Genomic DNA, 22502 nt, shown 5'->3' with positions numbered 1-22502 from the left:
TTCTCAATGACTTTCCTTCTGTCACCACAAACTGTGACCTTTCTGACGGGACATCATGAATCGTCACACAACTGAGGCGATATTCCATAGGCACGCAGTTCGGTTAGAAGACACAGTCATCACGAACACTACCCATCCTCTCAAAGTTGCAAATCAAATTCTTGATTGTGAGCACACTTGGACCAGTTGTCTTCACCTTGAACTCGGTCTCAAACTTCCTTTGAGCATCAGTTGGGCTGTTATTGCTTGTATAGTAGTCCTTCACAAGTGCTAGATGCTCAGGCATGCTGTACTGTGACATTTTCACATGCAAATGGCTGACAACAAGGCATGTACACATGTGCATAATAATTTCCATCATGCCCCATGGCCAACTGTGCAGTTTGAACATCATAAAACAATAGTTCATTAATTGTCACACTCTATGTTTGATACAACACTGAATGATGTTTATTTTCCAAGTTTTATTTACAAATGTTCTGTGTGGCTACCTATTGTAACATGACAAATGTCACATCTGTAATAAGTTTCTTGCCAAATCCTAAGCAGCTAGTAGAGTGGCAACTACTTGTGTTATCCATTGTCACAGTTTGTCGATGTTTACTGGCAGCACAGGAACACACACACTGTTTTTAATGGAACACCATACAAAGAAATCCATTGGAGTTAAATCAGGTGATTGTGGTGTCCTGGATATTGTTCCACCACGTCCAATCCAAATTGGCACATTCCTATGGAGATGTGCGACAACTTCACAATGATAATGTGGTGGCATGTCACCTTGTTGGAAAATAAATTCTGTGCCTAAACTTGTTGTGATTGAGGCATTAGATAATGTTCAAGAATGTCCAGGTACAATATGCTACTTACAGTTGACATGGAAAAAAAGAAAGGACCGTAAACCTTGTTTCAACTTCCAGCGCAAAAAGCAATTACCTTAGGTGAGTCCAATACATGTTTGATTATGTGATGTGGTTTCTCCTCACTCCTTATCTGAACATTATACTGATTTACTTTATTGCAAGTATGGAAGGCGCCTTTGACACTGAAAACCGTTAAGAAAATTGTCTTCACTCTGCATTTTCGTAAACATTTCTACACAAATCTCAGCTCATTTTTCTTTGTCACTTTCTCTTAAAACTTGCGATCGTTCCAGTTTGTAGGATTTGAATGACAGGTATTTCTGTAATACATTCCACATTGTAACACTAGGCATATTCAGTTCTAAGCTGACATGTATCTTCGATTTACTCAGACTATGAGTGTTAAGACTGCCAAACTTGTTCAGTTGCTGCACCAAAGGCTGCTGGCTGACCCTGTCCCGGCATCCTGTGTGATATACAGCCAGTTTTGGTGAAACGATTACTAATTAATAACAGTTTATCTTTGAGGTGTTGGTGTGTGATATTTAGTCTTGAATTGTGTCTGAACTGTAGTAGCATATTTGGATTCATGAAACCATAAACAACACTGCACATGCTCTGCACCATTGTATGACTCCACGGTAACTGTTGGAATAACTCATTTGTGCATGCTACTAGCAGGAACCTTAGGAACTAAGTATTAGGTGTAAGTAAAACTTAAACATATACTGCATTCATTGCTGTATCAAACATTTCTGTAAGTTATTTACTCTTTTCCCCATTAAAGGTTGCTTTTGTGTAACTAATTTTTAAACACCCTGTAATTAGCAAGAACTCGGCATACAGGGTGTGCTTCTGAAATCAGAATCACAATCTTCAAAATAAATTTTATTTGTTCATTAAATTAATTCTCTGGAATTCACTTGGAAGTATTATTACAGCTATATTCGTACCTCCCATGACAGTTGTTATGTTAAGGATTTCTTGTCTTGAGGAATGACAGATTGTCTCGCAGGAACTCAAAAACAATCTTACTGCCTTGATACACAAGTGCAGTGCAGTGTTGATTATGACAGTGTCCACCATTCTGGGAACAAACATTTTGGTTGTTATGCAGCTGAATGAGCTTAACAACATAAGAAAGTTCAAGTGTGTTAAGCTATATTTGGATGTACCTACTCCTGTGTGTGACGTCAGAAAGAATCAAAAACCTATTGTTACATGTTACACTCACATTTTCCCTCTGTTCCATAGTGGCTTAGGCTAGTGTCTTTGTGTAATAATATTTACAGTTATTTTCATTTATAGTAATTGTTGAGATTAATTAAAAATTGACTTTTACAGCCTCTACAGTTTTGACATGAGAAAGTTAAATGCACCATTTCAAGTTCATTGTGACCACACATCAGCTGTGATCACAGTCGACTATTCTCCTACAGGAAAGGAGTTTGTTAGTGGAAGCTATGACAAATCAATAAGAATTTTTGAAGCTGCAAAGGTATGTTTTGTGTGTGTGTGTGGGGGGGGGGGGGGGGGGTCGGCATGTGCGTGTATACATGCGTGTGTGATGTCGTAGCATATTTTAGGCTGGTGATTTTATATACAGTTAAAATGGGGAATTTTGTATTGCAAATACAGGAAAAGTTGTTGTAAGAACTTAAGTCCTAGAAAATTGTAAGATATTAATAATACATTTTAAGAAACGATGATAAGTTGTGGAAATATTTATAAATTTTTGTTCTATAGATACAAAGAGAGTTCACCTTGTTTACCTAATCCAGTCATCCCAATTCTGGTTTTCCAAGTCACTGTAGACAAACAACTGTGTCACTGAAACAGAAGACCAATTGTTTAAAAATAAAATAAGTGCATAAGGTTGTGGCAGTTTTATGGCTTAGTAGGAAACCACTGCAATCTGCCACCAAAATATTGATTACAAAGCTAAACTTATTTGGGGTAAGAAGAAATGCCTACCTATGGCCAGAAAATGCCTTGAGACCCTTCCATATGGATTAGCAACCCATACAATGAGAGTGTGTCAACAGCTCAGTCTCATACCCACTGACTATAAACAGCAGTAAACACAGCATGATGGAAAGACAAGCAATAGAGCAATTACTCAAGGGCTAAGTCAGTTACAGCAAATGCAGACCTGATCATTTGGATTCTGGATACTAAGAAATCATTGAAAAGAACTGAGGGTTCCTAAAGCTTCTCAAACGACACAAAACAACATTAATTGGTACCCTCAGTATTGAGACTTTATCTAAAACTGGAAACTCAGAATACTGGTGGATACCTGCAGCATATTCGGAATTTTTATACTTCATCATATGCAAAAGAAAACTTGTGGTTAAACACATAAACAGCAATTTACATATATTGGCTACTGCATATACATACTACTGTCCAGTGTTAGATGGTAAATTTCACATTGCCTTCATCAGTCTCTTTTCACAGTTAAATGTGTCAAGAAGACCTATACGTTGGTGAACACACATGCTCCAGCAAACAATAAACCTGACAAAAACAGTTCTGATCACAGCTTGAACGAACACTGCAGAAGATGTCTGGACACCATGTTAACATCCTATTTGCAGATTTTAATACACAAATTGGTATAAAATGGAAAAATAGCCACACCGTCAGAAATTTCTCACCACACAAGAAGACAAATGCTAATGGACAGCGCTTAATAAATGTATACCCTTTAGCTAATGTCCACACATTTTAAAAAACTTCCACAGAAAGTGACCACTTGGAAATTACTATCACTTACATGTATGAACACCAAATTGACCGTGTAGCGATCATTATTAAATTCTTTCTGGAAGTCAAACATTTGCTAGTATGCAAGGGTTATCAAGGTTTCATATAATCATTTCTTGCAACTGAAAATCTGCTTCAGACCTAACCAGAAAAACTGTCACAAACCTTGAATATTACACATTAACCCAGAATACTTAAAAGAAATGCATTTGAATTTATACAGTCATTGCACACAAATATGAGATACACTTTTTGGGACCATTCAAGAATCAGCAAGAAAACTTGGTATACCTCCACAAGGCATAAGCATTTGTTGATCTTAGAATACTGTAGAGACTTGGAATTCTGCATCCAAGCATAGAAAAATTGGAATGGCCACAAAAGTCTACATAGAAATAAAAGGAAAACATCCAAAACAATTGGTTAAATTAAACGCAATACCATTCCAATGGAGTGGATGAAGTTTGTAATGATGTCAGAACAACAAAAATTTCTGCATGACTTTTACGGAAGAACAAACACTTTAGAAATTGCCCAGAATTTGTTTCCTTTGCACAGAGGGAACACTTAGGATGAACACACAAGCTAACTGTGACATATATGAGAAACTACACAGCTGTGACTCTGCTACAGAAAAATTATAACATCACAGATTGATGCCAAACTGAGACCCAGCTTCACTGGCATACTACGCATATATCTTAAAAACAATAACACACTGGAGGAAGACAGTATAATTGCTGAGACACTCAAGATCAAAGGAAAACTAATGATTGACATACTACACGTCATGATTATGAGTAAATGTGGGAACAACGTTATACATACTGATTTTAAAACTGCTCGGATTTACTGTCTCTCTAAAAAGGCAACATGAGGGATGAGGTATTTATTTTCTGCCAGTCACTCACAAAGTACTCGTCCCATGGTATTCTTAACTGATTAGAGCAACAGATTAAGAGGAAGGTAGTTGGATGCCAGGTGTAATTTCGATCTAGCTGATTTTATCAAGTACAGGTCTGAAACCTCAAGATATACGATACTGTGAGTGAATTTGCACAATGGTCACATTTGTAGATTTCGAAAAAGGCTATGACTTGATTGACCAACCATCGTCTCCAATGTATCACATTATTAAGGTGTTGGATAACAAAAGTACGGACTTTAAGAAACAACAAACTGGAAAAGATAGATTGCTACTTACAGAATGCATCTATCACGTGGGATGGCAACAGCAATCTGGAGGAGGTGGGGAAGGGGAAGGGATAGTAGCGTACAGGTAGGGGGAGAGAGAGCTGCTGTCTGGCAGAGTCTGCAGCTACTAGAATGCCTACAGATACAGTGTCAGGAGGTTGTGGGGCAGGGAGATAATGAGAAAAGGAGATAGAAAGGAGAGGAGAGGGGAAAGATGGGCAGATTGGTGGTGGCAAATGGCATGGGAAATCTGTTTGTGCAGTAGATCTGGGGGATAGTGCCTGTCTGTGAAAACCTTAGTGAGGCCTCAGCATACTGGACAAGGGAGTTCTTTTTACTGCAGACACACCATCCTCGGGTGGCCAGGCTGTATGGGAGGGACTTTTTGATGTGTGCTATCGAAATGCAGGTACTGTGGTGTTTGGTGAGTTTAATCTGGACAGAGGTGTGGGTGGAGCCATAAGAGAGGAGGAGGAGGTTGTCATCAAGGAAGGTGGCATGCTGGGTTGGCAGGGTGCAGGTGAAGTGGATGGGAGAGAAGGTGTTGAGGTCATGAAGAAATGAAGATAGGGTGTCTTGGCCCTGAGTCCAGATCATGAAGATATCATCAATGAACCTGAACCATACTAGAGGTTTGGCAGTTTGGGAGGCTAGGATGACCTCCCTAGATGGCCCATAAACAGGTTGGCATAAGGGGGGTACCATGCGGGTGCCCATAGCTGTGCCACAGTTTCGATTGTAGACATTCCCTTGAAAACAGAAGTAGTCATAGGTTAGGATAAAGTTAGTACAGTGTATGAGGAATGAGGTAGTGGGTTTGGAATCTGAAGGACATTGCAAAAGGTAGAGTTCAGTAGTGGTAAGACCATGGGTATGGGGCTTGTTGCTGTATAGGGAGGTGGCATCAACAATGATGAGTAGGGATCCAGGAGGTAAAGGGGTGGGGATGGTGGAGAGTTAATGAAGGAAGTGGTTGGTATTTTTGACGCGGGAGGCTAGATTACGGGCAGTTTGTTGGAGACTTTGGTCAATGCGGGCCAAAATTCTTTCAATAACCAGCCACATTGGGGCATCCAGGATTGTTGGGTTCATGGATTTTGAGAAACATGTAGGTAGGTTTGCAGGTTTCATATGTGTGAGGAGGGAAATGGAGTCAGGGGAAAGGTTCTGGAAAGGGCCTACGACTCTAAGGAGGGATTGGAGGTTGTGGCGGACTTCTTGGATGGTATAACTCTGGATGAGTTTATAGGTGGAGGAGTCAGATAGGTGGCAGAGTCCTTCTGCGATTCATTACAACAGTGGTGGAATTTGTCTGCAGGTAGAATGATTAGGTCAGGATTTGTTTTGAGTTTGTGTATGGTTATTCTCTCCTCTGCTTAAAGACGGTTGTTCAGAGGAACCGACCTGGGGAAGGATGGCGAGGCTAAGTTTGAGGTACGGAATTCCAGCAGGTGGTTATGTGGAACCGGGGAGGATCTCAGTTAGATGGTGGTATGAAATAGAAGAGGCAGGGTTCAGTGTTGGAGTTAGCTTGGTTTTGGTTGGAGAGATTGGTGGCAAAGAAATGCTTCCATTGCAGGTATTGGAAGAAGGAGAGTAGATATTCGACAGTTACAGCATGATTAAATTTCAGTGTAGGGCTAAAGGTGAGGCCCTGAGATAGGACTGAAACTTGTGCGGAGCTGATGATTTTGGTGGAAAGGTTAACAACAGTGTTATGGGAATGTTTCGGTTCTAGATTTGGTGGAGTGTTGATAGGGAGTTTTGGGGGATGCGGCAAGTTGAAAAGGTCAGCTAGGCAGGGTTTTATTGCTATGAGAGGTGTACAAGGAGGAACACTGTGCGTAAGATAGGGATTGGATAGTGGTGCCCTGACACAGCAGTAGGATGTCAGCAAGTTGGATAACTTATGGAGGTGTTGTCTGGAATGCTCCTCCAGCTGCTGGAAGAAACACAATCTCTTGATCTTTTGAAACAAAAATGGGTGTAAAGCAAGGTAATGGATTACTTCCACTCATTTTCAATTTGTTACTGTATCCGGTTATCAGAACTTGACACAAAGAAGTGCCTGGAATAAATATAAGGACAAAAACTAAATGAAACAATATCATAAATTTCATCTTTGCTGATGACCTGGTAGTAATTACTAGACCACTACATGGCTTAGAACAGTTTCATTAAACTTCACTCAAAACTGATGTCCACATCTTTTATGAGAAAAACAATATGTGGACTCAAAATACTCGGTACTGATATCAGTCATGATGTGATATGCCAACATCAGGTTCAAAACATCAGTTACTTTCAAATGGGGTGATTTCAGATCGTTTTGAGGTTATTTTCATTCTAACTTGGATAGGTTTGTTACATTACATTGTGTGTAACAAATGTAGTGGGGTATATGTTTAATGAATAAAATAGCCTAAAAACAGAATATCAAACAATGGAAACTCCAGCTAGGAATATCAACAAAATCATTGCTAAAAACAGAAAATTTATGTGTACCGATCCTTGCCAGAAAGATAACTAGTGTTAGAAGGTACCCTATGGATTTGGGTGGTTTTGGACAGCTGTCTTTTTTAAATCTCTATCTGAAGTTAAAAATTATGTGGGGGGAATTCGGACATAAATTAGCAATTTTTTTTTTTTTAATTCTATGTTCCTCGTATTTCATTTTAGTGACTTTTAACACATATTAAGGATGTCCATCATTACAAGTAAGTGGTAAGGATTGAGGTAGTAAAATTTATATATTAAAGGCCAATTCTTATTTGCTAATAAATTAAATTGTGAATTTTTAAAGTTCTAAATTAAAGCATAAAAATTGGGGCAAAACAAAGAAATTTTACTAGTAGACCAAAATCATTTTTCTTACTCAGCATTCAATATTAAATTGCAAACGCATCAAACATTGACCATGAAGTTACGATGGCCTAAGAGTCTAAAGCACACCTTCTCAAAAAAATAAATATCCCCCTCTTCTCAGAGGGTGTAGGAAGTACTCACAAAGTTTGTTTGTTTAGAATTGTGCCTTCATCAGGGACATTAGGAAACCAAATATGTTTCTGCTGTTATTGTGTGGGCACATCTATTTTCAGATCCAATGAATGGGTTTTGTGTGCTTTATATTTAACTCTTGCCACAGTTCTAATGCCATAATCTGCACTATAACATTGACACTCACCTGTATGATTTCAGTTGAGGTCATATTGCAAGCAGTGGAACTACATACAGTTTGTGGCATCACATTAGTTATGTCTGTGAATCCAACTTTAGTGTGGTATGATGCGTAACTTATGTCCTGAAGTCCCTATGTACTAATCTAGAATACTGAAATAAATGATTGTTATAACACATGTATGTTCATCATGTTGTTATTGTTGTGGTCTTCAGTCCTGAGACTGGTTTGATGCAGTCCTCCATGCTACTCTATCCTGTGCAAGCTTCTTCATCTCCCAGTACCTACTGCAGCCTATATCCTTCTGAATCTGCTTAGTGTATTCATCTCTTGGTCTCCCTCTACGATTTTTACCCTTCACGCTGCCCTCCAATACTAAATTGGTGATCCTTTGATGCCTCAGAACATGCCCTACCAACCGATCCCTTCTTCTGGTCAAGTGGTGCCACAAACTTCTCTTCTCCCCAATCCTATTCAATACTTCCTCATTAGTTATGTGATCTACCCATCTAATCTTCAGCATTCTTCTGTAACACCACATTTCGAAAGCTTCTATTCTCTTCTTGTCCAAACTATTTATTGTCCACGATTCACTTCTATACTTGGCTACACTCCATACAAATACTTTCAGAAATGACTTCCTCACACTTAAATCTATACTCGATGTTAACAAATTTCTCTTCTTCAGAAACACTTTCCTTGCCATTGCCAGTCTAGATTTTATATCCTCTCTACTTTGACCATCATCAGTTATTTTGCTCCCCAAATAGCAAAACTCCTTTACTACTTTAAGTGTCTCATTTCCTAGTCTAATTCCCTCAGCTACATCAGACTTAATTCGACTACATTCCATTATCCTCATTTTGCTTTTGTTGATGTTCATCTTATATCCTCCTTTCAAGACACTGTCCATTCCATTCAACTGCTCTTCCAAGTCCTTTACTGTCTCTGACAGAATTACAATGTCATCGACGAACCTCAAAGTTTTTATTTCTTCTCCATGGATTTTAATACCTACTCCGAATTTTTCTTTTGTTTCCTTCACTGCTTGCTCAATATACAGATTGAATAACATCGGGGAGAGGCTACAACCCCGTCTTATCCCTTCCCAACCACTGCTTCCCTTTCACGTCCCTCGACTCTTATAACTGGCATCTGGTTTCTGTACAAATTGTAAATAGCCTTCCACTCCCTGTATTTTACTCCTGCCACCTTTAGAATTTGAAAGAGAGTATTCCAGTCAACATTGTCAAAAGCTTTCTCTAAGTCTAAAAATGCCAGAAACCTAGGTTTGCCTTTCCTTAATCTTTCTTCTAAGATAAGTCATAAGGTCAGTATTACCTCACGTGTTCCAGTATTTTTACGGAATCCAAACTGATCTTCCCCGAGGTCGGATTCTACTAGTTTTTCCATTCGTCTGTAAAGAATTCGTGTTAGATTTTTGCAGCTGTGGCTTATTAAACTGATAGTTCGGTAATTTTCACATCTGTCAACACCTGCTTTCTTTGAGATTGGAATTATTATATTCTTCTTGAAGTCTGAGGGTATTTTGCCTGTTTCATACATCTTGCTCACCAGATGGTGGATTTTTGTCAGGACTGACTCTCCCAAGGCCGTCAGTAGTTCCAATGGAATGTTGTCTACTCCGGGGGCCTTGTTTCGACACAGGTCTTTCAGTGCTCTGTCAAACTCTTCACGCAGCACCGTATCTCCCATCATCTACATCCTCTTCCATTTCCATAATATTGTCCTTAAGTACATCGCCCTTGTATAGACCCTCTATATACTCCTTCCACCTTTCTGCTTTCCCTTCTTTCCTTAGAAGTGGGTTTCCATCTGAGCTCTTGATGTTCATACAAGTGGTTCTCGTATTTCCAAGGGTATCTTTAATTTTCCTGTAGGCAGTATCTGTCTTACCCTAGTGTGATAAGCCTCTACATCCTTACATTTGTCCTCTAGCCATCCCTGCTTAGCCATTTTGCACTTCCTGTCATTCTCATTTTTGAGACATCTGTATTCCTTTTTGCCTGCTTCATTTGCTGCATTTTTATGTTTTCTCCTTTCATCAATTAAATTCAATATTTCTTCTGTTACCCAAGGATTTCTACTAGCCTTCATCTTTTTACCTACTTGATCCTCTGCTGCGTTCACTACTTCATCCCTCAAAGCTACCCATTCTTCTTCTACTGTATTTCTTTCCCCCACTCTTGTCAATTGTTCCCTTATGCTCTCCCTGAAACTCTGTACAACCTCTGGTTCTTTCAGTTTATCCAGGTCCCACATCCTTAAATTCCCACCTTTTTGCAGTTTCTTCAGTTCTAATCTACGGGTCATAACCAATAGATTGTGGTCAGAGTACACATTTGCCCCTGGAAATGTCTTACAATTTAAAACCTGGTTCCTAAATCTCTGTCTTACCATTATATAATCTATCTGATACCTTTTAGTATCTCCAGGGTTCTTCCACGTATACAACCTTCTTTCATGATTCTTAAACCAAGTGTTAGCTATGATTAACTTGTGCTCTGTGCAGAATTCTACCAGGTGGCTTCCTCTTTCACTTCTTAGCCCCAGTCCATATTCACCTACTACGTTTCCTTCTCTCCCTTTTCCTACACTCTAATTCCAGTCACCCATGACTATTACATTATCATCTAACTTCACTATCTGAATAATTTCTTTTATTTCATCATACATTTCTTCAATTTCTTCGTCATCTGCAGAGCTAATTGGCATATAAACTTGTACTACTGTAGGTGTGGGCTTTGTATCTATATTGGCCAAAATAATGCGTTCACTGTGCAGTTTGTAGTAGCTTACCCGCATTCCTATTTTCCTATTCATTATTAAACCTTCTCCTGCATTATCCCTATTTGATTTTGTGTTTATAACCCTGTAGTCACCTGACCAGAAGTCTTGTTCCTCGTGCCACCGAACTTCACTAATTCCCACTATATCTAACTTTAACCTATCCATTTTCCTTTTTAAATTTTCTAACCTACCTGCCCGATTAAGGGGTCTGACATCCGATCCGATCCGTAGAATGCCAGTTTTCTATCTCCTGATAACGACATCCTCTTGAGTAGTCCCCACCCAGAGATCCGAATGGGGGACTATTTTACCTCCGGAATATTTTACCCAAGAGGATGTCATTATCATTTAATCATACAGTAAAGCTGCATTGCCCTCGGGAAAAATTACGGCCGTAGTTTTCCCTTGCTTTCAGCCGTTCGCAGTACCAGCACAGCAAGGCCGTTTTGGTTAATGTTACAAGGCCAGATCAGTCAATGATCCAGACTGTTGCCCTTGCAACAACTGAAAAGGCTGCTGCCCCTCTTCAGGAACCACACGTTTGTCTGGCCTCTCAACAGATACCCCTCCGTTGTGGTTGTACCTACGGTAGGGCTATCTGTATCGCTGAGGCACGCAAGCCTCCCGACCAACGGCAAGGTCCATGGTTCATGGGGGGGGATGTTCATCATAACAGTCTTAAACAGAATTTGTTCTGAAACATGTGGAATCAACTTCTCTGTAACAGTGGTCTAGATATTACCAATCATGAACAGTGTGGCTGGCCCAATAATATGTATTTCAAATCTCTCAGTTTTTCCACTTCGTTTCTAGGTGCACTGTCCTAAACAAAGATGAATTTCCCCACTTTTGCAATCTAGACCTTCACTTGTGTGTTTGTTCATTCATTTGCTGAGTCAGTATAAGTGGAAAGAAAACTGCCCAATAATTATTACTTACGTTTCCATGTCTGAAATTACTGTTATCCACAGTAAGCATACTCCATTTCACTAACATAAACCAAGAACAACTAAAAATTAAGAGCAAAGTTAAGGGAGCTGATGGTTTATCTCATAATGTCATAAACAGAAGTGAGATGGTGCGGTACTGGACAGGTGTGCCATATGATCTACTGCTGTGCTGTACTTGCAACTCTCAAACAGGCACCAGCTCTAGAATCTTCTCCTGAGACTGAGAAGAATGAATAATGAGTTTGATTTCCTTGGTTGATTGACTTGCAGTCAATCATCTGGAGGTTACATAATTTTGTGATTGATTGTGATGTCTCATTAACTAAGAGGGCAAAGCGTAAAGTTTTAAGTGTGACTTTATCCTGCGTGGTAATTGAGAATGATTATGTAAATAAAGTTCTGTATTCAATATTTTTATTTTTTTAATGATAACATTCTGTATGTCAAATAAACATGCTTGTACAATTTTTCTTCAGGGGCATTCAAGAGACATCTACCACACAAAACGAATGCAAAGATTGACATCAATTGCTTGGTCTCTTGATAACAAATACATTCTAAGTGGCTCAGATGAAATGAATATTCGAATATGGAAAGCACGGGCATCTGAAAAACTGGGAGTGGTAAGCTTTCTAGCACTACATTGATATTACAGTACATACATTTTTGTTACTATATAAGTAGTAAGTAAGGTAAACATTAAAATATGTTGACTTTCTCTCTGTTTCCATTTCCATTATTTGATTTTAACTTCTTAGCATCCATCCATCCCCCCTCAGAGCATACACATGCCTCATCACTCTTGTTATAGGGGGTCTGTGATGGTCTAGCAGGTAGAGCACTAGACCCCAGCCGTCAAGGTCCCAGGTTCAGTCTCAGATAGAGACAGTGATTTATCTTTGTTCCAGTCCCTTCAGGACAGTTCCAGCTCCACTCAATCTGCTATTAAATGAGTACTGGGGACCTCTCTGTGAGGGATAGAAGGGAGGGAGGAGGGGGAGGGGAGGCAGCCTAGGTGATGAGCCCACCATCCTCCCCTCCTAGTGCCAAGGTGAAGAAAAGCCGCCCTATACTTACAATCAGGCCAATAGCCCAGTCAGGATTTGCACCACAGACTTTATCTTTATTCTTGTTGTTAGCTACAGTGGTGGCCAGATTTCCACCTAAATTAGCTCCTGTTGTCTTGTAGAAATTTAAATGTGGCGTTTGGTGATATATATGTCAGGAGTACCATACGTCACTTCCACTGGGATATGAAGCCATGCATAAAAGATAATGCCCAGTTCAGAAGCTATTCGTATTATTTTTGTTCTATCAGAGACGTAAGTGAGGGGTTTGCCTTGGTGGGACAGTTGCATTTTATTGTACATGGCGATTAGCCATTTCTCCTAGGCTATGGCGGAATGACAGATTGTGATCCCTGCAGGCCTTTGTCACTGATGTAACAGCTGTCTCCTTTTCGCAGAATTCCATGTCTGTGAGAGTTGGTCCTAAACTTTTAATTATCAGTTCGAAAAAAATAAAGTTATGTAACTAATTTTTGTTTCTCTGCAGCTAGATGTTTGCAGTCCTGCTACACACTGAAATGCCCATGACACATCAACATAACGCACTGCAAAACAAAATCCCACAGCACTTTGGTAAAGTAGAGATGGGCAGTGCCATTTTGTTTTAGTCGCTCTAGCGGTGTGCTATGGGACTCTGGCATGGGGATTTCATTGCGTACAGAGACTGAAGACATGCTTGAAAACAAACAGAAAATTAATTATGTACCTTTATTTTTCCGATACCTAGCACAGTGATATTTTCTTCCTCTGCTGTTGAAGCAGTGGAAATGTCTTTTGAATATTTGTGCTCTCTATCTTCTGGATATATTTCTTTTAGTGCTTGTAGGGCCATAAGAGACAGGGAGCACATGAGAAATGTTTTACTCTTATTACTCCAGCTTGAATGTGTTCAGGATCTTAAATACTTAAAGCTCTGTGGTACAAACAATGAATTTATTAGGAAGGAGGATCATGAAGACATTGTCATGGAAAACAAGTAAGCAGCTGAGATGTTCTCTTACTTTGAACATTCATAGTGCCATGTATCTAAAATATTGTGCACTAAGTGTGCACTCAAAATTTTGAATTTGTCAAGTCCAAATTAATTTTGAGACTCTTAAGATGCTTCATTTTCAATATGAGCCACAGCTGTATCTAAAAGGCATCCCCTCACTCATTTCCCAAAAGGTCTCATCAAGCTTAAAACTTCCAGTGACCAGCTTAATTTGCTAAGGTGCACCATAACTAACAGTGTTAAACCAGATGGCTTGGCAGATCCTTAGCTCATGTATCCATAACCAAGACAGGATTATATAAAGTCTGTAAAACTGGACCAATGGGCTTATGTTTTATCGCTATGATAAAACATGTTAAAATATTCAACATTTTTATGGACTGTGCTTTCAGGATCCTAATCTGATGTGGCAATCTAGAAATTTAAAATCAAATGTGAGACCCAGAAACATTAATAACCTGAAAAATTAAAACATTGTACTTCATCCTCAATCTAACAAAATTAATTCACCACATGAAAAGCTAAAAAGGGTACAAGACAGGATTCCTCACTGTGGACATTGTATTGTCCATCGCAATAACTAAGACAGCCCCACTTTACATTATGAGCTGAGGGACAGTCTTCTCTAGTTCAAAGTGGTGAGATAGATATCTTTAAATGGATCTAAATAAGTTAAACACGAAGTGCTGAGAGAAAGGTTTGTATAAACATGTGTAATATTCTTCGAAGCCTTGTGTGTAGATATCATGCCTCTGAATAGTTTAGAAGGTCTGCTCACTGTCATGGGGGAAAATGCCCAATAGCCTGTTGTATATTAATCTCCAGAAAGTGCTATTGGCATTTTGAGGTTGATACAAGCCATTGGTGACCATTCAATCTTGAGAGTAGTCCAGGAGTACTGATTCTGGGAACACTGTGATACTATTTGGTCATGTAATGGCATTCCTAGGCTTCAGTTGGGGGTTCCTTACATGGCTACTGGGGCCTTTAAAACCATCCCCATACTGAGTTTTTGTGCTGAGGCTAGTGAGCTGCAACTTCACTTCAGGAGACATCTCCTCATGGTGTAACAGGCCTACAAAACAAAGTACATGCCAAACACATTTGCATACCATATCATTCTTTGATCACCACTGGTTTTTTTGTCATCAACAACAAGAAGCAATGAGGCCCTGTGGGAGTCACACAAAGGATTTCCATTTGCAGATGGGTGTGGCTGATATTATAGTTTTATCTTTTTTTAAAACATTTTAGATAGGTATCAAAAAAGGGGGACTTTCTTGTCTGTTCACTAGTGTCCGTCAACCATGTCTTAGGATTCATCTTCCCCATGAATATACTGTATTTACCACACAGCTCCATTTGATCCTTAAGGCTCTTGAGCAAATAAGAGGTCTTCGGGACCAAAATTTTTCATCTGCTATGATTCCATAAGTGCCCTACAATCATTGCAACACATGTACCCAGCAGAGAAAGTGGTCCATCTAATACATGACCAGTTGTACTTCAACAGCAGAGGAGGCAGGTATCACTATCTGGGCCATGTGGGAATTTGGGGAAATGAACAAGTGAACCAAACCACCAAGGAAGGCTGCAGGGATCACAGGATCAGTGTGCCATTTGCCTTCAGGTTGTCAGTTCACTGTTGCTTCAGTTATCCATGCAGTTGGTGGCAGGAGGATGGGGGTGGGGTGGGGGGGGGGGTGATTGACAGTGAGGTACAATAATCTGCAGTTGGTGAAGACAGCTATCTTGTTATGGCATTCCTGATGCCAGTCACACAGGAGAGATGAAGTGAGCTTGACATGCATCTGAGTTGGGCACTATTCCCTAATACATGAATTCATACTGTGGAAAGAGGATCCCACAGTCTGTGACGCCTGTGGCGTTCAACTCACTGTGCATAACATTTTAATGGAATGCATTTTATATTGCGATGAGAAGGTAGAAATGAATTTTGGTGATGAGCTGCCCTCTATTTTAGCTTTTGACAAGATAAGACTGGTAAAGATTTTAAAGTTTTGTGAAGTGTCTGGCCTCCAGCATAAGGTTTTAGGCTGGAGATTTTAGTGTGTTGCAGAGTTCGTGGCTTATCCTTGTTATTCCAGCAATCAGCCAGCCACAGCTATCTGCAGTATTATTTTTTCCTGGGAGGTTTCAATCTGACAACATGTATGATTATTGTAGGTGCGTGTATGCGTGTGCATATGTGTGCTTGTTTGTGTGCATTTTTATCTTATAGCTGTAGTTTTTAGTAACATTGCACCCTTTATCCACTTTTCTCATAAAATTTTGGTACAGACACGAAAGACCTTGCTGTCACGCACTCATACCAGAATACTATCATTATTACAGGTGTGCTTTGAGAAATTGCCCTGTCACCCAGGTATAAGTAAAATGGTTGATTTGGATTTCTAATAACGCAAGTAGTAAAGGCAACCATTCCCTGTGTATTTGATGCATTGAGCAGTTGGTATACAACAGAGCACAGTATAGTGAGTGGCAGTTGGTTCCCATCACTCACTGTCCAAGTGGTTTATGGCATCATTCACTTTCAGCAGGCAAGCACTTGCCCTGTGTTAGCAGACAGACACATGGCCTCTTCCATGCAGTGAAGGAAAGATGGTGATTAGCCCTGCCACAACCCAATGCAATGCCTACAGAAGAGCATCGAGCCTGTGCATACTACAATGAGGACTTTGTGCTATTCTTGTGGCTACACTAGCCACACAGTCTGCCTTATAATTAGGTGAATATAACAGAGGGAAACATTCCACATGGGAAAAATATATCTAAAAACAAAGATGATGTGACTTACCAAACGAAAGTGCTGGCATGTTGATAGACACACAAACATACACACAAAATTCAAGCTTTCGCGACCAACGGTTGCTTCGTCAGGAAAGAAGGAAGGAGAGGTAAAGACGAAAAGATGTGGGTTTTAAGGGAGAGGGTAAGGAGTCATTCCATTTCCGGGAGTGGAAAGACTTACCTTAGGGGGAAAAAAAGGACAGGTATACACTCGCACACACAGATCCATCCGCACATACACAGACACAAGCAGACATTTGTAAAGGCAAAGAGTTTGGGCAGAGGTGAGATAGTTTAAACATCTTGATCAACTACTGTCATGCTGTGCCAAGTGTGTGTGCCTTCTGTCACACGCACCAAAGCGGAGTAAACTCTACATGGGTAGGGCATGTGCTTGTGGTGTTGTAGTGTACATGATTGGAAACATAGCTGAGTTTTCAGACAGTGTTCTTTTCAGTCCTAACTAAAACAAAACACAAACAATGGAAAATCCAGGTTGAAATATCAACAATACTATGAAAAAGATAGAGTCCTACTCACTGTAAAGATGACACATTGAGTTGCAAACAGGCATGATGAAAGGCTGTTATATACAAGCTTTTGGCCACACCTCTGGTGTACTTGCTTGTGTGAATGTGTGTGCATTTTGAAGAAAGCTTTGGTACAAAGTTTATATGTAACAGTCTTCTCATCATGCCTGTCTGTAACTCAGTGTGTCACCTTTATATTAAGTAGCAGTCTATTCATTTCATTAGGTTATTAATACAAAACAAACGCATGTGTGGCTACATTTTCTTGGTGCTGCGGCCTGATAGACTAGGATTTCTTCACTTCTCCCTATAAGGAGTTCGATGTGCTGCTGTGGATCTTATTGTGACCAAATGATGTCATTTGTGCCATGGACAATGCAGAATCTGATTGTTGCACATAGACGAGGTATTGTGTTCTTCACCACTTGTGGAACCTATGTCCCAGTTGAGCCTCCCGGCTACTCACTCTGTTATACCAGAAAGCTGGATCTTTGACTGGTAGTTGTGGTACCTGAGCAATGTGTTCTGTTACATTCTGCCCTATTTCATGAGGAGGGATCTAGACACTTAAGTTTTGGATTACAGTAACAACTGAGTACCTCCACTTTTCTCAGGAATCCTCCTAATGAGCTACCTATTAAAACAGTTAGCAAGCACTAAATTGATGACACAATTGTAAAAACTTCGTTGTTTTTTGCTATTGTCAGTTTTCAACATTTTGTTCGTCATCTAATACACTGTAGTGCCGAAGAAACTGGTATAGGCATGCATATTCAAATACAGAGACATGCAAACATGCAGAATGCAGTGCTGTGGTCAGCAGCACCTATATAAGACAACTAGTGGCACAGTTTTTAGATCAGTTACTGCTGCTAGAATGGCAGGTTATCAAGATTTAAGTGAATTTGAATGTGGTATTATATTCGGTGCATGAGCGATGGGTCACAGAATCTCCAGGGTAGCGATGAAATGGGGAGTTTCTCATATGACCATTTCACGAGTGTTCTGTGAATATCAGGAATTCGGTAATACATCAAATCTCTGACATTGCTGTGGCTGGGAAAAGATCCTGCAAGAACAGGACCAACAATGACTGAAGAGAATCATTCAGTGTGACAGAAGTTCAGTCCTTCCGCAGATTGCTGTAGGTTTCTATGTTGGGCCATCAACAAGTGTCAGCATGCAAACCATTCAACAAAACATCATCAATATGGGCTTTTGGAGCTGAAGGCACACTTGTGTACTCTTGATGACTGCATGACACAAAGCTTTACACCTTGTCTGGGCCGTTCAACACCGACAATGTACTGTTGATGACTGGAAACATGTTGCCTGGTCAGACAAGTCTCGTTTCAAATTGTATTGAGTGGATGTACGTGTACGGGTATGGAGACAACCTCATGAACCCATGGACCCTGCATGTCAGCAGGGGACTGTTCAAGCTGGAGGAGGCCCTGTATAATGTTGTGGTGTGTATGCAGTTAGAGTGATCTGGGTCTCCTGATATATGTAGATATGACTCTGACAGGTGACACATATGTAAGCATTCTGATGGACTTTGGCAATTCGACCAGGACAATGTTACACCTGTCATGTCCAGAATTGCTATAGAATGGCTCCAGGAACACACTTCTGAGTTTAAACACTTCCGCTGGCCACCAGACTCCCCAGACATGAACATTATTGAACAAAGCTGGGATGCCTTGCAACATGCTGTTCAGAAAAGATCTCCACCCCCTTGTACATTTACAGATTTATGGACAGCCCTGCAGGATTCACAGTGTCAGTTCAGTCCAGCACTACTTCAGACATTTGTCGAGACCATACCACGTCATGTTGTGGCACTTCTGCGTGCTTGTGGGCACCCTACACGATATTAGGCAGTTATACCAGTTTCTTTGGCTCTTCAGTGTAGCTGCATTGCATTTACAGCTATTTAATGTTTCGAGTGTCCTGCAATGAAAAACAATTTAGAATGGAGAAATATTGTAAATCGAATGAAAATCAAGGGTAAAGTTAAAAAAAACAACAGGATAACTGCATGGCCCATCTACTTGCGGTGAAAACGTCCAAATTATTTCTAAAAACTTGCATTATATTGTGTAGTGTAAAATATGGCATTGATAACACTTTCACTCTATTCTGTGCATTTGGACTCTTACCAACTTGATGTCACAGGAACACTTAGTGTTTTAATGTGTACTGATTGCACATGGAGAGACTACATTGCAAAAATATACTTTGTTCGCATTAGACATCACATACAGGTTCAAACAGGTGACAATATTATCTAAGTTTCATTAATAACAAAAAATGTATAATGCTTAGGGTAACAAAAACCAAATGGAATTTGCGAGATGTTAGCATGATATTATTGTCACGTACTGATATAAACTCCAAGTAATATATTAATCTATGCTTCTGCCTAAACAGAATGGCCTTGGTATTTGCATTGTATTATGAACTGTGCTTATTACCTGATTATTTTTGGTTGTTTTTGTTTAGATGTTAAATATTCAATATTATTAAAGTTATTTATGCGGAAAATGTCTTCATTATGTGTAGATCTTTAAGGATGATCTGATCCTGCAGGCTTTGATGCACATGTTGTTTTCCTTATCTCAACAAATGTGCTGTAATTTGTGAGAATCTCAAAATTAGAGAATTTCACTGTAGACTCTATGGAAGGTAACATTATTCCATTCATGCTTATTGAGACAATTATAACTGTCTTCTTTATTTACCGATAGCTTCGACCTCGAGAAAAAGCAGCTTTCAACTACAATGAATCACTCAAAGCAAAATTTGCAGCACACCCACAAATCCGTCGCATAGCACATCACAGACAAGTACCAAAGCACATTTACAATGCTCAGAAGGAACATCGTATCATCAAAGAGAAACAAAAGAAAAAGTGAGTTTTATAGCACATCATTCTAAGGTTTTCATGTTTAATTTATTTATGTTGAATGTCTGGAGAATTAGTTACCAATCAGTAGCTCTGCCTTAGCTCTGTGTTACCACCACTTCATTGTAGTTATAGTTTTAAAATGGTGTTTCTGTTTTACAGGGAAGCCCGCAGACGTGCACACTCGAAACCTGGATCTGTCCCATTTATTTCCGAAAAGAAAAAGCATATTGTCAAAGAACAAGAATAATTTACATTTTTTGTATATTACATGTCAGAATAAAATTTCTTTTGTTGAAGGTAATGACTTTATTCTTGTAAATAACCTGGCATCTTTCTTGTTACTGGATTTTGTTTGCCGTAAATGTTTTTAGTGTGAGTGATGATTAATATTTTCAAGATTGTGCAAGATCTGCAGAAACCTAGGTTTGAAATGTGTTTATGCACACTTCATTCGTAAGAGCCTTGTACTAAATACTGTGGAGAAGTGTAACTGTGCAGATCAACTGAAAGGGAGGTCATTCACAGGCCATTATTTCAGTATCAATCGTATGATAAATCTTATGAACTTGCAGTTTATTAATTTTTCTTAAAATGTTTCGGTCTGTGCTAAATATGAATACCAGTTGAAATGCTGAGTAAGCATCCCGTGTCCTATGGCTCAGTGGTTGTGACATGCAGTTTCACAATTGGGGCAGCAATGGCTCTAACCCAGCTGGACAACAAGTCAAATTAATCAAAATATCCATGGGTGTACTGCCGGTCTATAGTGTCCAACGGGCACAATATTTCGGCGATCAAACATGTCTCCATCATCAGGTGAACTGATGGACTGAGCTCAGTCCGGCAGGACACCCGTGGACATTTTGATTATCAAATACGCCGGGAGAAACTCAAGAATCATAACAAGTCAAATTGATCTTGGATGACAGATACGGGTATTCCCTTCCATGCTGCTTCACTCTTTGCTACAGTTCATAAATTGTAGCAGCTGGTGAAGTGGTAGCATGCCAGATTCTTGGCAACCTATGGCCAGATATTTTTAGTATGTTAGAAAATGTGTTCTTCGTAGGTAAGTCAAGACAGGTTGGGAAACAAGTGGACTTTTATTATCTTGTTGAAAGATAACCTCATGGAGACCTCAAAGATACGGCATACCCACCAGATTAAACACATCAAAATTGAAAATGTTGCTGTCCAAATTACCATGTACACAAATCAGAGGTGGTAGTGTTGTGTGCCCAATAGCAACCTATACTGTTCAAAAAGATATCGGGCTTGAAGCCGGTCGCGTAAACTTAATTGCATGATATTTCGGCTGTACAACCAGGAATATTTTGAACAGTCTGATGGTGTCGCCATGGGCAGCCCTCTGTCTCCTCTGGTGGCTAACCTTTTTATGGAGGATTTTGAGGAGAGAGCACTTGAATTAGTGGTTTGTAAACCAACTGTTTTTTGGAGATATGATGATGATACTTTCATAGTGTGGCCCCACAGAGAAGAAAAGTTAATGGAGTTTTTCCATCATCTAAATACCATCCACATACAATATTCGGTTTATTATGGAACTAGAGAAAGGTGGTTGCCTTCAATTCCTGGATGTTTTGGTTAAACGGAAGAGTGACGGCTCGGTGGGACATTCTGTTTATCATAAGCCCACTCAAACTGACTTGTACTTGCATTCTTCAAGTTGCCATCACCCATCCCAAACCATGAGTGTACTTAAAATCCTTGTGCACAGGGTACATACGGTGTCAGAAGCAGAGAATTTGCCTAAGGAACTTCCACATTTAAGGATGGTGTTCAGAGACAATGGATACTTGACCCGACAAATTAAGAGGGCCTTCTCAACTAGAGCCAGGAACTGGGAAGTGTATAAAAAGGAGAATGCGCCAGCCAAGTCCCTAGCTTTTTTCCCCTTCATTTGAAATATCTCCTTCAAAAAAGTGAGGATTCTTAATAATTTTCATGTGAAAGTGGTTTTTCGTCCACCTTCTAAGATTTCGGATTTGCTGGGATTGATGAAGGATGATTTGTTACTGCAGAAGGCATGAGTTAACAAAATAGTGTATCAATGTGGTATAGCCTATATAGGACAGACAACGCGTACAGTGGAAGAGCGTTGTATGAAACATCAACGTTGCATTCGCATACTGCAACCCAGTAAGTCTGCAGTTGCAGAACATTGTATTTCCAACGGACATTCAATTGAGTATGACAAAACTTTGATTTTGGCCACAGCAACAACTTTTTGGGACTCCATTATCAAAGAATCAATTGAAATATGCATTGCGGGAAATCTGATGAATCATGACAGTGGTTACCAATTGAATAACGCATGGAATCCCGTCAACTCCGAAATTAGCTTGAGATGAAAACACCAGAAGTCTTCGATAGCTGCGGCCAGCGATGATACTGATGGCAGCT

General features: G+C 39.8%; 1 protein-coding gene across 1 annotated transcript in view; it reads left to right on the top strand.

The window, feature by feature from the left end:
- The window catches only part of LOC126267246 (DDB1- and CUL4-associated factor 13), a 65326-nt gene extending 44952 nt beyond the window's left edge, over positions 1-20374 (top strand). The window contains exons 6-9 of the mRNA XM_049972254.1: positions 2208-2361; positions 12242-12388; positions 19918-20081; positions 20238-20374. Coding sequence (XP_049828211.1) covers positions 2208-2361; positions 12242-12388; positions 19918-20081; positions 20238-20325 — 553 coding nt within the window. The 3' untranslated portion in view covers positions 20326-20374. The remainder of the gene's footprint in view (positions 1-2207; positions 2362-12241; positions 12389-19917; positions 20082-20237) is intronic.
- The last annotated feature ends 2128 nt before the right edge of the window (positions 20375-22502 follow it).

Source organism: Schistocerca gregaria, chromosome 4 (genome assembly GCF_023897955.1).
Source record: "Schistocerca gregaria isolate iqSchGreg1 chromosome 4, iqSchGreg1.2, whole genome shotgun sequence".
NCBI lineage: Eukaryota > Metazoa > Arthropoda > Insecta > Orthoptera > Acrididae > Schistocerca > Schistocerca gregaria.
Note: the sequence above shows the minus strand (reverse complement) of the source record. Positions and strands in the feature narration are given on the sequence as shown.